A 20880-nucleotide genomic window follows, 5' to 3' on the forward strand; every position below is an offset into this window, starting at 1 on the left:
TCCCTCTTGCTGTAGCTCCCAAGGCTCACACATTATTTGTTGCTCATTCTGTCTTCATCTTGATTGGCAGATTTTGCTTGATAAGTCAAAATTTTTCACCACTGTCTCATCCTGCAACCTTCATACCACAGTACTTAAAATTTGCAGGTACAGTGATCAAAGTGTATGGTAAACCAAGGAAGAACCAGAACTCCATGCTGCAAGAGTGCTGATAAATACCTACATATAAAAGAGGAGTCAACTGGTGTTTGCAGGTACCAGATACTTTGTAGGATAACTTACCAAACACTGAAGATAATTCTGAAAAGCCACAGAGCCCTTTAGATTTGTTTCCACCCCTTTTTCCAAGTAAAGTGGCAACCACTGATTCTAAATGCCTTGCACATGCTAGTCTGGACCTCTGGCTTTGATCCTCTGTGGCATCTTTACTATCAAATAGTTGTTTCCACAAAACTCCAAGAAAATCATATCACTTGAAGAATTATCTGAATTTGACAACTTCAGAACAAGGTTTAGATTTACCATAGGACAAATACCTTACCTTTCCTTGATTCTGCATAAAAGGATTAGATTTGATTGAAAAGATTATTAAAACAAGACTCCTGAAAAACTGGATTTCTTCATGGTTCCTTAATGCACACTTCGCCAGCTTTACAAGACTACCTTTTCCTGGCAAGAGATCTACTCAAGCCCATAAGGCCTGCTGTTGAAAGTTGACAAAAAAATGTTCATGCTTATCTGGAGCAGCAGAGAAAAATACTTACAGATGTGGTTTCATAATAGGTCAGATTGAATCAAAGCCTGCACCGCCACAAAGAGCCTGCTCCACCCTCCCCCAAACAGCACAGGTTCTTGACCCCATTCCCTCCTGCCAGTGCTGGTATTTGCACAGCCAACCAGCCGAAGCAGCTGAGCTATACAAAAACTTTCTCTTCTCGTTGCATTAGTTTTCAAAGAAATCGACTCCTTGACCTGGTAAGAGGGCCGCAAGCGTGCTAGTGCCAGCACACGGGTGGGGGCAGGAACACACAATTTCCAGTGACAGTGTACGATTAGTTTGACTTATGCCAAGTGAAGCCCCACCCTGCACAGTTCACTTGCGTGTGCCTTCATCATATGGCAATTAAAACAGAAAATGGCAGTTATGTCTCATGAGAAAAGCTGCATTTCAAACACCTGAGTTTCAGCACTCCGTTAAAGAACTGCATCAGTTTATGTCCTTGCTACAACTTCAATGCAAGCGTTTTCCCCCTGCAAAACAATTCAGCATCCCACTGTACTTCATAATTCTCAGTGACTATAATCTTAAATGGCTCACATTCCTATATGGTTTTGCTGAAATTAATACTCATAATTCATCAAGAGGTCTATTAGGCAACATGTAACTTGGATTTTCTCCACGTTCTTCCCCCTTCCCCGTAACCACACAATTTGCAGGACTGCTCCAATCAGTGTGCAAGCACAGTATGTGAAAGCAAGTTTCCTGACTAGGAATGGAAGAGGGAAATTCTAAGCAACGACCACCTCCGAACTCAGGAACGTTTGGGTTTCTCATGTTAAATTCACAGCAAGGAAGCTGTCCATTTCAAATATAGGTCTCTGAAAACACAAGAAAGCTTCTCAAGCACTTCAGGAGATAGCTTTATGATCAGCAAGGACAGCTAGATGTTTCATTACTGCATCTCATTTTTGCAACTTCTGATATAGGATAGTTTGGGTTGATACCTGGACAGGTTAATTTTGACTCAGGCAGTATTTGCAGAGCTTGAGTTTATTAAGAAGATCCCACAGAGAAGCTATTGATATTGTAGATTCAACGCACAATTAAGTCAAGTAGTGTTTAAAGTAAGCCCTTGAATGTCACCTTCAGGAGAGCTACAGGAAGTTAATCATAATCATTAATTCCAAATATACGGTCATACTAAGTTTCCATAGCAGTGCGTACCACAGAGGTGGTTAGTTTACCCAGAATCTACACTCACAATGGTGTAACATACCTAAATGAAGAGCTTCAACTTTATATAGCTTATAAATTACAGGGTCTTTATGTTACTCAGTTTCTCCCTTCAATGTTAACTCTAAGCTGAGTAACCAAGTACTAAAAGACTCAAATATACAAGCAAAAACTGCAAGTACTACAATTAAAAGAAATTGGAGTAGGCAATTTAAGAGTTAATCCTAGAACAGTGTCCTCAAATAACCCTACTGTGGCTTGATATTACAGCTGAACATGCTGCCTCTAGTGCTTCCAGCTACCGCTATCAAATGCACTGTAGCAGCTTTTACTGTTAACAGTAAAGCCAGTCAAAATGCAATGCAATTAAAACTGGCATTTCAAGTTTCGTTTCAGTCCCTTGGTAGTTGCAACCATTTCATTTAGCAACATTGCTGCATCCCAGCAGAATGAACACAGTCGTAACGAGGGAAGCACTAAAAAAAGAATCTTGGCACTGCTCAGGACTCGGCAAAATTTTACCTTAGCTATCAGATGGATCCTAAACTACTCAATTCTGCTGCTAAATCTCAGGACTTCAAATCTTAACAGACATGACCAATTCTGCCAATCAATTTACATCATGTAACAGCTGTAATTTCTTCGTTCTCCTCTCAACAGTTACTTTGGCCCACTGAAGTTACCACTTCCCTCTGTCCCAATACCAAACGGATACCTCCTCAGAGTGGTATACTACTGTGCTGACAGATGTACTTCTTTCAGAAGTAACTCAAAAGCCAAGCCTCAAATCCTTGTCACAATACAAACTCCTAATATTCAAACAATTACAAAACCAGTAACTACTTTCTATCCTAACACTCTAATTATTCTTACTATTTACAACTGTGCATTGAGGATACTGTGTTTTCTGCCTTCACTTACCTTTGGGTTGGGGAGAGAGGGAAAAAAATGTTTGTTAGAAAGGCTTTCGGGTGGTTGTATTGAGCAAAACAAATTCAAACTTGTAACATGATGGATAATTTTGTTCAACTGCAGTTTGTTTGCTATCTGCTTGCTACATCCACAGACCATGGTAACTTCTGTCTGCAAGCTGCAGTATGGAATGCTTTCCACCTACACAAAAAGGTTGATGTATAGACCTGAAAGTCACTAGTCACTACTTGGCTGGAAAATAGGTAAGTTACCAATAACTTAATTGCGCTCTCCTTTCAGAGCTATAAACAGACCTAGAAAGCATTTTCAGATCATCAGTCTGAAGATGTAAATTCAGAAACAGAACTCTGATTTCTGAAAGTTTATCTGGAATACCAGCAGCAATACTCATATGCACAGCAAAGAACAAATCAGGCAGAGATAGCAACCTGCTGTGGAAGAATTTGATCCAAACAATACCTCACTGTCTATCTTAAATCCATCAGTTCATTGTAACACAGAGAATCCCAGGAAGCCACTTTACATGATGATCTAAATAGCTTCTTCCTTGATATGGACGTTTGCAGTCAGAATTTACATATTTCTTCTATAAATAAAAATGAGCCAAACTGAAGGTAAAGCATTTTAAACAAGTATACACTGCTTTTTAAAGTGGCTGTTATTCTGAAGAGATTCAGAAAAGCTGATCCAGACACCAAAATCTTAGTCTTGCTTGGATTACTTTCACACAAATCCATTATTTCCAATTATATTTGGGAAATACAAATTACGATCAAAGCACAAGTATGCAGATTCCTTTTAGTGATGGTAGCAACATTTCAAAATCTTATTCTTCATCGTATATTAGACAGATTTCCCCCTCCCCGCCCAAGTCAAATCTCAGGTAGTTGGTCCATTTTGACCACTTACTGAACAATGATAATCAAAGTCAAGTTCCTCCCATTGCAAAACTATTAGATTCTGGGGAGAAATCGATCTGATTTCTACTACCAGAGACTTTTGACACAAGCATACCTACATAATGGAAACTAACTTTCCTTTAAAAACCAATTTAAGTCCAAGCAAAACCCAAAGCAGACATCCTTCTATGATTTTTAGTCTAGCTTCATGCCACAACCTGTATCCTCATATAACTGGCCTTCTCCACCAAAAACAAGTCCTCAAGTTTCTGGCAAATACTCTGTCTGCACCTCCCTTCCCCCCAGAAGTACATCTGCATGGGAATTTATAAGGTTTTCCCCTGTGATCTCTTTGATTAGCGGTTCAGAGTAACGTCTACCAGTTTCAGATATGAAATTACTATACCAGATACCACTCCCAAACACTATTCTAACTGACAGCACTGGGATGAAGTTTAATGTAAGTAGAAGGCTTAGAACAAAGTCAATAAAAGATTTGGACTGAAGTTTCACAAACCCCTATGGAGGATATGCCTGCCCACTATTATACACACATATAACCTGAAAGTTCCCCCAAGCTGTTGAATCATCATCCGTAAGGTACAGCTCACCACTTCAAATATGTCACCAAATTATTTCAACATATATCTGAAAGAAACATGGGAAATAAAGGTCTCCGTTTTTTGATTAATCTAATCACAAGTAAGTATAGCACCATAATGTATACGCAAATTACACACAATTTCACTGATGGAGTCACCTAAGCATCTATTCTAACCTATACAATTGTAAGCATTTTACAACTTATCTGAGTTAGCCTCCCTTTCTTCAGAGTAAAGACTAATGTCAGTGGTGAGGGGATACAGCTCTCTATTTATAAAAGGAAATTTAGAGAACATTTCCTCCAATAGTCTTTCAGCTTTTAGAATTGTTTCCCATCTTAATGAGAACTATTCAAAAATACTCTACTCAAAAGCTGCATTTTCCTCCAGAACCGATGCCCCTTGTTTTCTCAAGGGGCTTCTTAGGAGAAGAGATTAGATCTTTTCTTAACCAGGGCTCAAATAACACTCTTTCCATCGTTATATAAAGCAAGTTTTACTTAAAGTTTCTTCAAAGCCCAACTAAGCAGCCATTTTCCTAGACCTTAAAAAATAAATAAAAATAAAAAATAAATAAAATAAAATAAACACAGAACCCAACCTATATTTTATAGCTTAAGTTTCTTGGTTTTCAAATAGTTTTACAAGATAAAAGGTAAGATCCCAATGATGTGCTTCTGCTGCTTAAACATTTATGTAAGTATTTGATTAGAAATTCACTGCTCCTATATTTAGGAAGAGTTGCTTTAACGTGCAAGATGAGCAAGTTAGGAACACAGAAACAGAGGGAAAAACATTCTCTGGTTTACTGTAGTTTTTATTTCATTACCCTTGATAATTCTTCGTTACCTATGACCTGTAGTCATCCTAATAGAATTGATGGGACAAAATCAGTTTTAATACCATACTAGTCTGAGAAAACTTTAGTTGAGGAAGTTCAGTAGTAGGTCTTAAAAGACATTAAATAACTTCTTGCCCCTCTCTTTCTAGAAGCCTTTTTTGTATAAGTATTATTGCTCAAAGCATTTCAGCTCGCGCCACTGACAAGATTAGCAATACCATACTACTTCCCCTGTTTTTCCTCCATTGATTATATATCCTAGTATCACCTAATTATTTGACTGCTGCTTTGCATCGTCAATAGATGAAAGACCAAAGCTCTGGGTTTTCATCTTCGAAAGATGAAATCCGGACTTTCATTTTTGAAAGACAAAGCTCCAATTACACTCAGTCCCCTACCCCAACTTTAACTTTTCCTTCCCACTTATTCTGCCCATTACTCGGTTTTATCAGTGCTCAAAGAGAAAAGGGAACAGGAAACCTAACAAGGTAAACAACAAAACTGCAATAAGTGATGTCAAATATACTACATAAAGCGACCAGTCTACTACTAGCTGTAACTTTTAAAAGCAAACTCAGCACCCTTTTTACATCATCACATCTCCAAGTCACTGTGCAGTTTCATACAAAACATGAACGAAACACGTCTACTTACTTAGACTTTTTTTATGTTAAACAAAAAGCTTTGTTTTCAGGGTTCTTTTCTGCTGAATGTATACAAAGACAGTTCATTAATTTAGCCGTTACTTTACTGTAGAAACTCCTCTTACAGCAGTACAATAGTATCACTACTTTTTTCAACCACACACTTTTTTCCAACCACACATTATCTGCAGTATTGATCTGTGTTTTCAAGTTTAAGCCAGCTGTATTAAGGCTTATCTACCTCTATTTTAAAAACCCGAGTATTGAAACATCTAAAACTGTTTTCCACCAAAGCCATCAAGATCATGAATGTAGGAAGAGAAAATCACAGGTGTGGGCAGTTACAGAAAAACTGTCAACTACTAGAGACTGGTGCTGGATGGTTCCAGGAAGTTCTCCCACTTCGACTACTCTGAATTGGATGCCACCAGCAGCAGCGTGCAAGAGCAACACGATCCTAAGCGGTACGCTCAGTGAACGGACGTCTCGCAGATTTAACACAAGCCCGAAGCCATAGTGTTAATCGGCACAACCAGCTCTACAATGCTATTTCTTCACTGCACTACTGATGCAGATATGAAGCATCTCCGTACAACTGTATCTCTATAGAGAAAGATGCCAGAAATCAGCAACAGACAAGAAAAAGGTCAAGCTCATTTCCCCTTAGCGTTTCTAAGGAAGGCTCTAAATACTACATACAGAAGCATCTGGCAGGAGTTAGCGAGAGTTGTATCACAGCTCCTCTGAACCAGCGGGACTGGAGCACTCTAGATACCTACTGCATCCATTATCTGTCTCGAGGGCTCACAATTACCAGCACTAAAAGGACCCGGCGTAACCGATCCCTCCATTAGACATAGCAGCGTGGCGGGGGGGGGGACGACACGCAGACAACTGGTACGAGCCTGCCAAAAGGGGTATGCCCTAACTGCCAGCAGGCTGACGGTCGCGCTCCTCTCAGCGAGACAGGAAGCTCTTAGGGAAAATAAATAAATAAATAAACATAAATGGAAACGCTCCTCCGCGATGTGCCGCGATGTGCGCGCCGCCGCCTCCTCGTGCAGGTGCTAAAAAAGCCGCACCGGAGGGCGGCAGGGCGGAGGGAGGAAGAAAAGTTAAACTTCCTATTAAGGGCACGGCAGAGGCGCGGCGGCCCCGGGCCGCAGCCCCGGGCCCGCAGCGCTCTGCGGCGCCGCCATGGCGCCGCCCGCCCCGCCGCGGCTGCGCGCTCCCGGCGCCCCGGCACCCCCCGGGGCCCGGCGCAGGGCGGCGGGAAGCGCGGCGGCCCCGCGCCCCGGCACCTGCTGCCGCGGGGGCAGGGCGCTGCGGCGGCTCCCCCGCGGGGCGCTGCTGCGGGGCCCGCGCCGGGGCACGGCGTCGCCCCCCCACCCCAACGGCCGCCGGGCCCAACGGCCGGCCGCGGCGCCCCCCCCCCGCCGCCCCCGCGCTCACCCACGCTACGGTAGCCCAGGATCGCGATCTTGCGGGACTTGGACGGCGGCATCTTCTCCCCGCCCGGCCCCGAACCACATCAAGGGCGGCGGCTGCGGCTGCTGGGGCGGCGGTCGTAGTAGCAGCGGCGGGGGCGGGAGTCGTCGAGGCCGAGGGCGGCGGGCGGGCGACAGGGAGCGCGGAGCGCCGCCAGCGACATGCGGCGGGGGAGGGGCGGCGGGCGGCGGCGGGAGCGACTGGCCAACCGCGCGCGACCCGCGGCGCCTGGCAGCAGCGGCGGCGCCCGCCTCACGTGACCGCCGGGCTCGCCAGCCCCTCACGTACCTGTGCGTCACGCGTCACAGGCCGGAGCGGCGACCTCACCGCCGAAAAGCCGGCGCGAGGCGCCGCGAGGAAAAAACTCGCTGCGTCATGCCGCCTCCCCCCCCCCAACCAGCGCCCGCCGCTCTGCGCCGGGCGGCAGCGCGAGCGCTCATTGGGCCGCCGCAGGCGCGGCGCCGGGGGAGCCCAGGCGGCGATTGGCGGAGAGAAACAGGCCGCGGCGATAGGCGAGGTTCAAAGGGAGGGGTGGGGCTAAGCGGCGGCGCCAGGGGAGGCGCGGATTGGCCAGCGGCCGGGCCGCCTCGCGCGCGTTGCGCCGCTCGCGCGCGGAGGGGCCGTTGGTAGTGGCAACGGCTGCGCGCGTGGCGGCGGCGCCCGCGCGAGCTCCAACCGTCCCTGCTGCGCCCGGCTCTGTGGGGCGGCGCCCGCCCGCCAGCCGCAGGGCTCCTCCGGGGCAGGCGCCTGCACCGCGGCTGTGCTGTTACTCCGCCGGCCTGCAGCCCCCTCACGCAGCCCACCCCCCTCTTTTTAATCGTATCCACGTGTCTTCAGCGCGTTCCCTTTGCCCGCTGACTTCTGTTTGCCCTAGGGAAATACCGGTCCTGGTTGACTATGAAATGCTGTCCAGTTGCGTGCAAAGGGAAAGGCGGGGGCGGGTCGGAAACGAGTGTTAACTGCGGGATCCAAGCGATAGCCAGTCTTAGGCTTTGAGAAAAGCAGCTGCTGTGTTTGCTAATGGTGACTCTTCAGCGCTTAATAGACGCGGAATTTAAGGCGGAAAGGTATGAAGAACAGGAAATTCGCCGTTTCCCCCCGTGCTGTTGCTCATTTCCCACATACCTTTACAAATAACTTATTTACGTATCCCACTTTTTTTTAATGGGCATACTTAGAAAAAAAAATGCAGTGTGCATCTCGTCTTTCTTCTGGTACACTTAAATGTCTTATGAGCAATTATGCTTGAGTACAACTGGTTGGTACAGCTAAATTGGCCTAACAGCTTGATGATATTAAAAGAAAATGGTCTTTTTCTCCTTCCTGACCTCAATCATTCCCATGTACTAGAATTCAACTGGCCTGATAAGAGTTGGGGCAGGGTACTAAAGCAAAAGAATGTTATTTGTACAGAAAGTGATTCAATTCTGAAGAAGTAGATTAGCTTTAAGGAGGATGTTGTCATTGTTTGGCACAGTCTTGATTATACCCTTCATCTTCTGGATTACAAGATCTCCTGTAAGGACACTGAGTACTGGTAAACTTGTGAAACACCAGCTATGATGGTCTTTAGTGAATAGGTACATGATGAAAAGAGTTATTTCCTGAGACTGGAGTGAGATTATGTACTCTGTCAAGACAGTGATGTGTATAACCGGTGGACATCATTCTGCATGCTCTTTTATCTATGTCCAACTTCTTTCTTTTCCACTTTTCCAATAAGAAACATTCCCACTTTCATATCTATAGAGGACTGTACCGTAGGGATTGGTGCAATCCCACCACACAGATAGATTGAGTGGGGCCGAGGAGAAAGAGTAGCATGTAGAAATTCTGTCTTATGATCTTTGGAAAATTGTTCAGTGCTCTGAAGCTAAGATGTATGGAGGGACAGTCCTGCCTGATGTAGATCACTCTACTCATTTTTGTCTTGCAGGGTGTATTAAAAGGCATAAGGATTTGCAGTGGCCACAGTCCTGCAGGGCCATCTGTTGAATAGCTCTGCAGCTGTGCTGTCATCTCTGTACCTTTTCCCTCTGCCTGAAACCATGGCACACTCTTGAATTTGGGCCATTGCTGAGCCACAGGACCAAGACAAGAGGTCAATACCAACAATAAGAGTTACTGTCCAGCAACATAAATGGGTTTTGAGAACATAGGTGAAGTTTGTGGCAGTTACACCTTCAGCTTCCATATTCTCCCATTCCTTACTGCTTGTCCTGTAGTAGGTAGGCACTGTTCTGTTCTGTCTCCTTAATCCTAACCTGCATTTTCAGAAAATATATTCAGATACTTCCACCTGTTCAGAGCACAGGTTGTTAGCAGCGTATTTTCCATTTCCTAGGGTTTTTGGATTTGCTCCCTTCTTGACACCCTGCTTGTGTTGATCAGGTCTTTTCCCTTGTCCTTTTTTCTTATCTCGCTCACCTTTTGGACCCTTGTCTATTTATCTTGTTCCTGTCAACTTGCACTTGTTAACTCTGCCCTAATTTAGGAGAGCTTGCTACTGCATGTTTTCTGCTCCCCCTTCAGCTGCATCAGTTCATTACTGCCTCTGACTGCGAGAACCATCCCAGCTCAGGCTACCCTGCCTGCTCAGCCTTGGCATGGACAGGAACCCAGAACTCAGGCTTCCTGGGCATGGCTTTTTTTCTAGACTTATGAAAAAAGTAGATCTCACTTTCTTCCACTAGTTCTTTGGAAGGAAGTGACTGATCGTTATACTCTCAGCTTCACTTAAGCATCTATCTAGATTGGGACACTTGAAACCAGCAAAGACGGAGCTTTCAGACAAACTTTGTAAGTTTTACATTCAGAGGACATGGTGATACTGCTGAGAGGCCTTGGAGGGCACTCTGGGATACTAAAATTCTAAGTTTCATATTAAGCAGAGCTGAGATATCTAGATCATAGTAGAGCTATCATTACTTTTCCACCACTGAGGATAGGCCTAAATGCTTCCTGGAGCACTCCAGTGCAGGGGGAGAGCATGCTTATAAGCTGGAACCTATTCACAATGTGTCTAATTAGTGCATTGTGCTTTATTTGAACTTTTATTGTTTATATGTTTAGGGCTGAAGAGCCTTATACTTTTTGGCCCTTTCCTTCTAACAATGTGATGTCTAACAATGTGAATCTGGATGTGATGTTCAGGTTGTGATTTTACAGTACAGCATTCTGTAGCAATGTTAGCACTAGGGATTACAGCTTTACCTATGCATTCCCTATTCCTCCTCCAGGGTCTCCGTTTCTACAGTGTTCTCAAGTTGTGCTGTGAACTAGATCTAAAAAAGAGTTCAGAGAACATTGGGACAAATGACGTACACTGTGCGCCTATGCTTCAGGGTGTATTCCAAGCCTGTTTTATACCTAGCTTCATTAAATAGTTACACCCTCAAATCAAATGTAGTCTCCATATCATCTTAGGTGATAAATTACATTCATTTTATTATAAATTATTAACAAGAGTCACTTGAATGCAAATCATGAATATAAGATACTTGCCTAGGCTCAGAAAAAGGAAAAAAAAGGGGGAAGAGTGCAAGCACGAAGTGAGTAGGTATATACAGTGAGATCAGAAACAAATTCTGAGACAGACTGAGAAAAGGGAACACATCTTTCTTGTGTTGCCTCTATCTGCTTTACTGTGATGGAGGAAAAACTGCAATGAATTTTGTGTAACAAACTCAATGCTGAAATATTTTCATGGTAACATAGTACATATGAAACCATGAACATATTACTGTTCTTGCTCCAAATGCAACAGAGCTCTTGTACTAGCATTTGCTGCCATAGGAATTGAAGATTTAATTATTCACTATATACTTTAGCAAATCAGGACCTTTCTAAGAAATTCTTTCTGACGTGTATCCAGTGTCAGCAGTTTGCCTGGCACTGGGCAGGCTTCTACTTGTATGGCATCTACTTTGCTGCCCACAGAGGTTAGAAAGTACATTCAGTTCAAGTCTTAATACTTGTGCCTACTCCCTCCTGCATTTTGACAGTGATAGTATTTTCCAAAATTCAGTTAGAAATATCAGCAAAATGGTAAGACTACAGTTCCCCCTCAACAAATATTAGTAGCATAGAAGAAACTAATAATAGCAAAAAAAAAAAAAAAAAAGAGGGAGGAGGAGGAGAAACATTCACTGTTAAACTTTACGTGCAACTCCCTGACCCCCACAGGGGCTGCTGCCATATGGTTCTCAGCATGCAGCTAGCAGGGAGGCATCCTGTAGAGATTTTTCTTTTAAAGAATCAGTTTGATGTATGACTGCAGGTCACTTCCTGTTCGCATTCAGTGGGAACAACTCTGACTGCAAATAGCATAAAAAAGTGGATACTAAAAAAATAACTTTGAAAACTGCATTGAAATTAAGACCTTAAGAAATTAGTGTAAATAAGTGTCTGGAGAATACTCTTTTTGCATAGTGTGCATTATGTGGAAACACGGGTAGTACTAAATCATTTGACAGGACATTTTCCCTTAGAAAGTACTCCTCCTAGTAAGTATTCAATGTGGGAGCATGAGTGAAAGTTCACAGAAACTTTTGAAGTTAGCTGGCTGCTTTTAAAACTAACAGGAGAGTTCCATATGAGCAGTTAAATAGGCTGCCATAAGAAAGGATTAAAAATGCACGTAAGAATTGGTTTCACATCTAGTTGGACCAAAAGCAAAGCCTCCAACTTACCCCTACGCTCTCTTGAAAGATGGCAAAGCATGCTCTCAATGCAATTCAGTCTTGGAATTACTTCAGTCAGATTCCTCGTCTGCTGTGAAGAGAAGAGCTCCAGCCTCTGAAAATGATCCTGCCTCTCTCTGTGTTACCCAGACATTCCCCGCAGAATAATATTCCTTAGTACCAGAAGATGAATAGGCCTCAGAGACTCAACAATTGCAGTTCAGTTTCATAGTGAACAGCAGATACTATCTGTGGGGGATTACAGACCTCAGGCCTTTTAACTAAAAGGATTCCAGAAGTAAAACAGAAGGAAAAAATTTTGATCGTTAGTCAAACGTTCAGTGTCAGCAAATGATAATTTTCCTATGGAAGCAAAAGCTCACAGTATCTCTACCAATGCTGAAAAATATTGAGGGCTGAAGTCTAATAAAAACTAAAACATGGTTTTACCAAGAAATATTTTCTTACACCTAAACAGGTACAAATATCCCAAGTAGGTTTTAAAAAAAAAAAAAAAAGTTAATCTGCTCCCTTCCAGGACCAAGAAGTATTTTAGAATAATTCTGTTTTTCAGACATCTCTTGCTGGGGCAGGAAGTGCACAGGGAGGCACAGAAATCAATCCTATAGTCCTACAGGTTAAAACATAATTGATTTCTACAGCATCTCTCACCTTCTGGCTGAGGATCACCTACACTATTGAATATTCTTTCAGCAGTCACAGAAGTCCAATGCAATGTAAACCCCCCCCCCCCCCCATTTGTCTAAAGAAAGGGAGCACCTGGAGCCACTTCCACGCTCTCCCATCTACAGGTACTGCTTGCTGCCTGCCCAGAGAAAAGTTCCACGAGAACTGGAACTGAATAACCTCCCTTTATAACGATCCACTCTTTTCCACAGTGGAAGCGTCTCGTGAACCACGTGAAAGGGAAGGTCCTAAAACAAAACTTTAGTTTGACGGTCACTTTCATTTGGTAAATACTGCACTGCTGCTGAGTAGCCCCTCCTTTCTCTACCCTTATTTAGTTACTCCTATCCCTTCCTTATGCTGGAACAGGCATTTTTCTAGCCCTGTAGTAAACTGATCTGTATTAAAATAAACCTAGATAGCTTTAACCTACAGAATTTCTCCAGTTTTGTTTACTGCATCAGCACAAGTACAAAGGTGGTATGGCACTATGCCTTTTTGGTGGCACCGCTGTCTTTCTTGGTTGTAGAATTATACTCCAATTGTGTTTCTTAAAAATTCAGCCTTCAGAACTATGAATTCCTAAAAGTCTCCAAATACAATTTTGTAGCATTAAGATTGCTTGCTATAATTTTGCTAGCCCTGTCTCCACAACAGGTGAACAGCACTTTGTAATAGCATTAATGAGAAGCCTGCACGTGGTTGTTAGCAAACTGCAAGTTCATGTTCTGGCTTTCTGCATACTAATCCATGCAGACAAGCCCAAAGCTGTCTGGGTGAGATAGGGCCAAAAAACTTTGTGCTTCAAAAAAATAAAGCAAAGAATGATCAGTGACTCAACCCTTATGGTCTTCACAAGTGCCCTGATACAGGGCTGAAGAATATGCTCCTGTAGAGTAGGGCTAGGTAGAGAGATACCAGTGCTATGTTTGGGCGACCCCCTGAAATCCTATTTTCTAGAAACCTGTAATGCAAATTCTGGAGAAATATCTCACAACTCTGGACTTTCAAGAAGTTATATCTATACTATGTGGGTGTCATTTGTAGGTAGTACTGACTGCTCACCCTTAATATGAAGTTCTGATCTACCACAAACCACCCCCTCCGCACACCACACAGCAAACAAGAGTCACTATTTTTTAGTTTCTATCACTCCCTCTCCCCCACAAAGATGCCCAGAGCTGTGCTGATGTCATCCGTGATGGCAGCAAACAGCCCCACTTGCTGAGGTTGCTATTGTCAAGCCAAAGCAGCTCTTTCAATTCAGTATCATGCAGAATTGCAAGGGAACAGGCAATGTTTATCTAGTCAGAAAAGGTGCTGGAGAAAGCTTGCTAATGTCTTCTAGAGAATATATAGAGAGAAGAAGAGAGATGAAGTGTAAGAAAACAGTTTTCCATTGCGTATTATATGGATATTCAGATTTTATGCAGGAAAAAGGCCAAAGTTTCCACACATTTAGATCAAAATTTAAGTTCTTATAGAAAGTGAAAAGTTTTGAGGAAAAGGTTTTTCATTACTCTTAAAAACCTCACATTTTATATTATAAGTGAAAACTTAGCATTCTACCTCAATGTTTATAACTGGAAAAAAATAACTGGTCAGTTTACTGTCATTATTCCAGCACAGATTCACGCTAGAAGGATAGTGTTTTCAAAAGTAGTATTACATGTATTATTGCATTAGCATAAGTTGCCTTTAAAGTAGAAGGAAAAAGAAGACTGCTTCCATATCTAGTTTACACTAACCAAATTGCATGTACATTTCATACATGCAAAAGAACTCAGCAAAAACTGTTAAAAACAAACTGATGTTGTAGGGTTTAATTTCGTCCATCTACAAGAATCTACAATTATAAAAAAAACCCTCATCTTCAAACTTTACAGTGCATTTACATTAGCAGAAAAACCCACAGTTTTCCTCACTCCTCCACTTCTGTACAAATCATATACAATAAAAAGGTTCATTTTAGTCTTACAAACATCGTTTTATACTTCAATACAGAGGAAAGCATTGTTCTCTGGCACTTGATTTCCTCCATGGTGCCTGTGTATTACAGTACAGAACACTTTTGATGCATGCTTCTGGAATCTTCAACTTAAGTAATATGGACTGATCAACAGGCCACAGCTTCTGCAACTCCAATGGCTTAAATAATGAGAAAAATCTACCACTTGTTTGTATAACAATCAACAGTTTATTAATGGATATGGTGAAATTTTAGCTATCCACCAAAGATGTGTAAAAAATTGTCATGAAAGTAAAAATAAATAAAGCTGTTTCTTAAAATCAGTCTCGTTTTACATCTCAGTTCAGAATGCAACATTTAACACAAAACTGTCATTAAAGTTTTAAAGAAGTCTACCAATATTCAAATTACAGCTTTTATGACAAATCTAATGAGAACTGAAACTGATTTGGTTTTAGGTTTAAAGACTTTCACATTCAAATACAGTGTCTCGTTTAGCACAATACTTCCTTTGACAGTGATGGGCAACAGTGATGACATATTGCTGTATTTTGACATAAGGCACTATGATATGAATATGCCATACACTTGCCTTATGTCACATATATCCATTGCTGACCAGTGACTTCTGTCAAATACAAAATGAAAAAGTTTCAGAATACAGTGCATTTTAATGAAGGACATCATGTGAAGTCTTCCAGCAAATGTTTTGAAGACATTTTGAAATACAAGCCTACATTTTAACATAAGCTTTTGTCATGCTGCTTTTTTGCGACATCACTGGGGGGAATAGACTCATCATCCATCACTAAGTCCCAATACACATTCTCAACCATTCTGCTCTGTTCTATTGCAGTCACTGTTCTTGAGACAAACTTGACCCAGAAACTTTGTTCAAGTTCTCCTACAAACGTTTATACATTCACAGCAGTCATTCACTTTCATTCTCCTTTTGTTTGGCACCTGTTAACAGAAGAGGAAAGCACATGTGATTCCCCTAGGTAGACAGCTTAAGTCAGGTTGCAACTTCGCCTCACCAAGTATCACAATCTTAGTACTGGATACCATTTATAAAGAAATACACTTCAGGATTAGGAAACGGTAGCATCAGCTGAGTGAGGAAGGCATTTAGACCACTATTGCTTCTGACTTCACTGGTAATTCAGATGTAATCCTCTAAGTAACACTCTTCTGGGAAGTTGCTAGAACTGGCTTCCAAGACCCTCAGCACAGGGTGGAGGGAAGACCACTCCCCCCCCCCCATCCCTCCCCCTCTTCCTGTCTGCTTAAGAGACAAGAGTAATCATCTTAACAGCCTCAAATAAGGTCTCATCTGAAAACAATCTATTTTAACTACACTGCATTGATAGATCAATTTCTCCTGGCTCAGAGGCAGATTTTAATTAGATTAAGCATCTGAAAGACCTGTTCAGGAGAACTCCACAGACCTGTGTAGCATCTTGCCTCTTCTCCAATTACTCAAGCTAGCTACATGCTGGGCAGTGACTGAACCCTGTCGTGAGTCTGGCTTCAGCATCCAACTCCAGAGACCAGGAATCTCTTGCCAGCAACCTGGAGTTACTACTTGTCACATCCAGGTTGCTGGCAAGAGATTCCTGGTCTCTGGAGTTGGAGTCACAAACACTGAAAATTCCATTAAATACATCATTAAATACATCAAGTTTTCACACCATAACTGATATTTTGTTCTAAGGCAAACTGATCTTAATTCTTGCCAGTCAATACATTATCCTCTCTTGTCACTGAGCAGAAATGGACACTTTTAGAGCATGATTTATCTGATCACTCTTAACGCATCTATTTTAAGAGGCAAATCACACACTGAACTCCATCAACTAGATCTATGTTGCAGACCATCTGCATTTAATCAGATAAATCCCAGCCTTAGACTGGCCCAGTTGACTGTGGAACTGTAATCTAACGCCTAACTGCTCCTAAAACGCACCTTACTTGCTCCATCTCTTCTGGTGGCAAAATCCTACTCCTTCTGTTGCTCTAATTGCTGTGCTCACTGGACCCTTCTGCTAGTGAACTTGCAAAACTATGCAGCTTTTTGGCTGGGTCATTTTTCTGCTAGATCAAGGAGTTAAAGCAGCTCATAGAGGGGTCTCATGAGCTCAGGTGCTGCCACAGGCTAAGCACCAAAAGCCCATGGCCCAGAGCAAGGGGAACAGCAACTCCCCTTTTCAATTACAGGGCACAATTATTTCAATTATCAGCTCACAGCGCTGTCCTTAAATGTCTGTATAATTCCAGTATAACAAATCTCTTAGCTTTTCCCTATCCAGATTAATCTTTTGTGTCTGGACTTTGCTCCATTAACAATAACTAGAAGTTCTGCCCTCCTTGGATCAGGTAGCACTTGCCTCCAGTCCTCAGGGGAGCAACCTCCTCTGCCTGGAGAGCCCCCTTCTGATTATCCCTCCTTATTGCTCCCTCTTACAAATCATATCTACCCCTCCATTCTCCTTCTAGGCAAGGAGTCCATTTCAATCAGGCCTTTGGGCTGATTTCTCATATTCATCCATGGCTTTCACAGAAATCTAGGTTACTTGCTCTTCCAGGTCATTAAAATGGACCAGATGCACTCCAGCAATATCACCAATTACTGCTTCTTAGAGGAGAAATGTTACTATTTTAAAAACTATATTAACTTTGTTTAAATCTATGGAGAAAGAAAACTTTTACATCATCATGTTATCAGTGCAAGTGAAAGACCCCCATTAAGCTTACATTTAGACTTTTGTTTTTGTAGGACATTTTCAGCTGTTTGCTTAGCCCAATATTTTTGAAGGCAATATTTGAATCCTTAGGACATATTCTGTCTTCCTCACAAAGCCGAAAGAAGGCTTTGCTTTAGTTGTTGTGACACTGTAGTTATTTATGTGATCAAAGAAAAGTTACAGTTAAGAAAATGAAGCTGATTAGTAACTTAGGCAAAAACAAACAAAAAACAAACTTAAAAGTAGCGGAAATAATTAAACCTATTGTTGGAAACTCTTGTTAAAGGGGACCTGATCATGTTTAATAACACACACTAGAGATTTCTACTGGAATAATTCTGACAGTCCAGGATGAAGTCTCTTACTGACATAGTTGTGCCAAGAGGAACCCACAGCGTAGCTGGACAACTGCAGTGCTCCACGGAGGTGGTTTTGTAGAGCTAGTGGAAAGCACAGCTGTGTCTACACTTTGCCAGGAGTACAGAAATTCAGGAAGATGGGAAAAGCGGCCTGAGGCAGATACTGTCTATACATGCAACGTTCAGACCTCATCCTCTCTTTCCTGTTAAAGCGTTAACTAAGTCCACTTTTCTAAAAAGGAGAGGATTAATAGCAGTGACATTCATGAAACTTCTGCATGTATTTCGCATGCAGTAAAGACTGACAATTAAATATTTTGCCTGTTTTTTCCTGAAGAGAAATGAAAGTATATATGAAAATACAATCAAGTAGTTATGAAACTTTAAAAGCAAAAGTTTTGGTAGTAGTAAAACTTGTTATTGTCATCAATAAACAAATTAAAACCAGCAGGCTCTACCTTTGGTCACAATCAAAAGACTTATTGCAGAGGTCAGACGACAACATCCGTACCTGCTGGTGTGAGTACCAAAGCTTGTAGAATGTCAGAAAGGGAGATGATACCCACAATGCTATCTGCCTCATTCACTACCACCAAACGATGCACCTGCAAGTAGGAAAAATATCTTAAGAGAGATTTTTCTGACTTACGAAATAATAGCTAAAGCAAAACAGAACAAAAAAATAAATAAAATAAAGCAATGACATATAAAGGAAAGTAGAAGAAAGAACTGCTCAAGTTATCATTATTAACCGCACACAGGAATACAAATATGCTTACCTGACCTAGATAAAAAACAAGTGCCTCTTTAAAAAGCTCATAGTGATCTGAATAGAGCAACAAAATCAGATTTGAAATGACAAGCGAACCAAGATCTAGGCCTTTCAAAATACTTAATTTCTGCTCTCAAAAAAGTTCCTCAGATATCACTACATACATGTTTAAAGAAGTTTTCATCCCAAGAGTTTCCAAAACCATAATAAGAAAAGCCTAGAGGATTCCACAGAAATACAAAACATTTTTTTGCAACTTACAGGCTCTGCTCAGCTCTAGCCTGGGATCTCAACTAACTAATTAAATAAATACAATTAAAAAAAAAAAAAAAATCAAGCTTCATTCTGAGAAACACTCTCAGTGAGGAGATGCACAGCACAAACTTGCTGAATACTGACCTGTCCAAACTGTGTTTAACCAGCCTTTCTCATAAGGCTATATAAATGAGGCTGAATGCTGGGCCATTTTTTTAAAAAAAAAATCACAATTTTGCATGAAGACAGAAAAAAAGATTTCATTTAACTATGCAAACTCAGTGTGGAGTTAATGAAGGAGAAGAGGATACAATGTGGAACAAAACTAGATTTATGAACAATAAGACTGTATTTTTAAATAATGAGCTTATCCTTACAAATCTGTTTTATGAAACATTTCACACTGTAAAACTTTAGTCCTTGTTTTAGGGGCTTTTTTGTTTGTTTTTAAACAATTTTTGCCTGTACCAGTGGTTCCATTTTTTAAGTAGGTGATAATGCTATATCCTGAGAATCACTGGCCAAAGTGGGCTACAGCAGTGATGGGCTGTAGTAAAACAGGGAGACTGTCCTACTTCAGTCCTTGCATCAGAGCCCAGGGCAACTTGGCACAGTTTTATAAACTAAACATCACAGCTGAACCAGCTCATAAGCAAGCTCTCCTAAAGTCTGTTTGTCAAAAGTTGAGCACCTACTACTTGTTAACGTGTTACATAAGTGAATTATCTCTCTTCACTATTCAAATAATCAAATTTAACACCAACATAAGTATACTATCCAGCTGAAAGCTCAAATAGATAACTAGATTACACTTAATAAAAGCCATATTTCACACTCAGTTGAATAAAGCAGTTATATTAAAACACAACATTTAACAGTTTCTTCACAACCACTGCACAAAACTATTTTCTGTTTACACTCTTCCCCCCAGGAAATATGCAGAGAAATTAAAAAAGGCAAGTGGCGGGACTGCTCTTTCCAGCACTATTTGGAAAGAGCTGGTATTGTTCAGAAAGCTGGCTTTACAGGTGAAGCAACAGTACAGCCTCAATACCATGTCGTCAAAGTTTCAGAAGCCTAGGGAATCAAATTTATCAAGTATTGTTAAGAGGAAACTTTTCTTCATCTTTGCCACAGACATGATAGCAGGAAAGCCGAAGCTCTCTTGATTCCAACAGGCATGTTCATTTATGGCCTAAGTCCACCACCATTACCAGTCAGATACAAGAGAGGAGCTCGGAATTATTTGAATAATCACACCCACCTGACAGAATGGGGGAAAAGCAAGGGAAATGTTTCTACATTTTGTCTTTTTAATAAAACTGTCAGTGATGCTTTAGACCAGGGTCATTAGCTTCTGTACATTATCCATACTTAATCATTTTTTCTTCTCTCAGTGTAATGGATTTAAGGAAAAAAAAAAAAAAAAAAGACTGTTTCATTTCCAGTAAGATCAAGCACTTGTCTGGCAGCTGAAGACAGCATTGGTTACTGCCTTAGTTGTAATTTTGACTCACCCATCTTTATATATAGTCTCATGCTATGCGTAGTCTGCACTAAAGAGTAGTAGTTTTTAAAACCAAAATATTGAAAGCCTCTGAGGACATTAATAAAAATTAGCCACACTTAAGAATTTTAGCATCGCCGATACACAACTTTCAAGTTTCCAGTAAAAGCTCAAGTAGATGCTGAAAGTTAGAAATAAAAATTGTCTAATGGAGGTTCTAAGGGGATATAACAAAGTACAGATTTTACTCAGATTAAGTACATTTATGGTTAGGGCCTCAAAGATTAAAAAAAAATCTTGTAATTGCAAAGGTTGAAGAATCTAAAATGGAGCTGATCACAACTTAGAGGCAACTGAAACTGATAATACTGATTTTCTCCTGCAAAGGGGCATAAAGGGAACAAGATCCACTTATTCATTCCCCCCTTGTATAAGACAGGTCCCAGTACTACAGCAGACAGAGGATAAATAGCACCAAAACAATGAAAAAACAAAACAAAACCCCCAGCTAAATCATTTACAAGAGCGGTCAGTACATGCTTCT

The 20880-nt window shown here is 41.5% G+C and overlaps 2 protein-coding genes across 7 annotated transcripts in view; both read right to left on the reverse strand.

The window, feature by feature from the left end:
- The window catches only part of RHEB (Ras homolog, mTORC1 binding), a 43488-nt gene extending 35704 nt beyond the window's left edge, over window positions 1–7784 (reverse strand). For 2 of the 3 annotated variants that reach the window (XM_064505722.1, XM_064505720.1), the window contains exon 1: window positions 7326–7782. In XM_064505722.1, coding sequence (XP_064361792.1) covers window positions 7326–7377 — 52 coding nt within the window. In that variant the 5' untranslated portion in view covers window positions 7378–7782. Of the gene's footprint in view, window positions 1–7325 lie in introns of all 3 variants that reach the window. The other variant, XM_064505721.1, reaches the window with a different exon arrangement.
- A 6742-nt stretch (window positions 7785–14526) lies between these two features.
- Window positions 14527–20880, reverse strand: part of PRKAG2 (protein kinase AMP-activated non-catalytic subunit gamma 2) — a 228254-nt gene continuing 221900 nt past the window's right edge. For 3 of the 4 annotated variants that reach the window (XM_026096918.2, XM_064505724.1, XM_064505726.1), the window contains 2 exons: window positions 18314–18407; window positions 14527–15662 (listed from right to left, as the gene is read on the reverse strand). In XM_026096918.2, the coding sequence (XP_025952703.1) occupies window positions 15631–15662; window positions 18314–18407 (126 nt within the window). In that variant the 3' untranslated portion in view covers window positions 14527–15630. Of the gene's footprint in view, window positions 15663–18260; window positions 18408–20880 lie in introns of all 4 variants that reach the window. The other variant, XM_064505725.1, reaches the window with a different exon arrangement.

Source organism: Dromaius novaehollandiae, chromosome 2 (genome assembly GCF_036370855.1).
Source record: "Dromaius novaehollandiae isolate bDroNov1 chromosome 2, bDroNov1.hap1, whole genome shotgun sequence".
Classification (NCBI taxonomy): domain Eukaryota; kingdom Metazoa; phylum Chordata; class Aves; order Casuariiformes; family Dromaiidae; genus Dromaius; species Dromaius novaehollandiae.